At 32.7% G+C, this 1,577-nt stretch overlaps 1 protein-coding gene across 1 annotated transcript; it reads left to right on the plus strand.

The window, feature by feature from the left end:
- Positions 1–522: 522 nt before the first annotated feature.
- On the plus strand, positions 523–1,089 carry LOC102601430 (glutaredoxin-C5-like). Its single transcript, XM_006359022.2, has one exon. It carries the CDS (start codon positions 537–539, stop codon positions 939–941), a length of 405 nt encoding a protein of 134 aa, XP_006359084.1. The 5' UTR covers positions 523–536; the 3' UTR covers positions 942–1,089.
- The last annotated feature ends 488 nt before the right edge of the window (positions 1,090–1,577 follow it).

A 1,577-nucleotide genomic window follows, 5' to 3' on the forward strand; every position in this document is an offset into this window, starting at 1 on the left:
AATAATTTTATATTAAAAAAAGTGAGCATCCACAAGCCTGGATCCGCCACTACTTCAACTAAGCATGCAGACATATAATTTCAATATTATAATTACTTAGACACCAATAAAAATTGTAATAGAATAGTAAATACTCCTTCATTCTTAACCAACGTCATCGTCATCGCAATTGTGTGAGAGTAGTAGTAAATAGTAATTGAGAGTAAAGTGTATTATTGTGTTGCGACACATAAACACCATAGCCGCCTCTCTCCGCTGACACATTTGCCTCTTCTCTTAAATTCTCGCACTTATGTTTTTTTTATAAAAGCATTACAAATGCTTACATCTCATTAAAGAAACATTTACTTCAATATTTATTACTACTACACCTTAGTTTTAAATTCCCACGCACACTTTAACGACAATAAACAGACAAATACCCCTTTATTCATGAACCCCAAACACCTATATATACACACCCCTAATCAACTTCACAATTCCAACATCAACATTCTCCCTCTACTTATTGTTGATAAAACATATCATCTACAACAATGTATCAAGCAGCAGAGTCTTCATCTTGGGGCGGAGGAAACAGCTACCACAACATAGCAACAACAAGGCGTGCATCGTCGTCGTCGGATCCATTAGAGAGAGTAGTAAGGCTAGCATCAGGAAGTGCTGTGGTGATATTTAGTATGAGTACATGTTGTATGTGTCATGCAGTGAAAAGGCTGTTTTGTGGAATGGGAGTACATCCAACAGTTTACGAATTGGACCAAGATCCTAAAGGTAAAGAGATGGAAAGGGCACTTTCAAGGCTATTAGGGAACTCACCTGGCGTACCTGTTGTCTTTATTGGTGGAAAATTAATTGGAGCAATGGATAGAGTTATGGCTTCTCATATTAATGGTACTTTGGTTCCACTTCTTAAGGAAGCTGGAGCATTATGGCTTTAATTTGTTTAGAAGAGTTTATTAATTAGGTTAATGGATGGACTGTTTTCCTCCATTTTTAATTTTGGTTAATTTAAGTAATGTGCTTTTTAAGTTTTTGTAGCTAATTAAGTATGTTAGAGTTGGTATAATGTGTCAATGTTAGCTAGTAGTTTTATCTCATAGAGTCATGGCAATCCTTGTTTTGTAGATATAATCAAGAAATTATAACCACCTCTAATTAATGTTGATCCTTTTTATTTATATTTCTAAGTTTAGTTAATTGCAACATCCTATCCTTTCTTACGTCGTTACTTATTTATATCACGGTGAGTATCATGAATCCACTTTACTATTCTTATATTTACCTTTTCTTATTTTCCCGTTCTATTTTTATTATCTCATTGAATATTTTAAAGTCCATCAAACGGTCAAACCTTTTGCATTATGAAAAATCTATCGTTGTGTGTTGATAAAAACTTTTAAAATTTATGGGTTAGGTTTTATATTATATCTTTTCATTGAAACTTTTTATTGTTTATATTAATCTTACTTTATAAGGTCTGCATGTGTACATCGTACCTTCTCGAGACTTCACATTGAGTATGGTATAATTATTCAATTTACATATGATAACTAAAAAAAAAAAGATTTTTCTAT

This window comes from Solanum tuberosum, unplaced genomic scaffold (genome assembly GCF_000226075.1).
Source record: "Solanum tuberosum cultivar DM 1-3 516 R44 unplaced genomic scaffold, SolTub_3.0 scf00282, whole genome shotgun sequence".
NCBI lineage: Eukaryota > Viridiplantae > Streptophyta > Magnoliopsida > Solanales > Solanaceae > Solanum > Solanum tuberosum.

What these genes read in the sequence shown, in the direction of transcription:
- LOC102601430 (XM_006359022.2), top strand. Translation starts at nt 537, where the DNA reads ATGTATCAAGCAGCAGAGTCTTCATCTTGGGGCGGAGGAAACAGCTAC.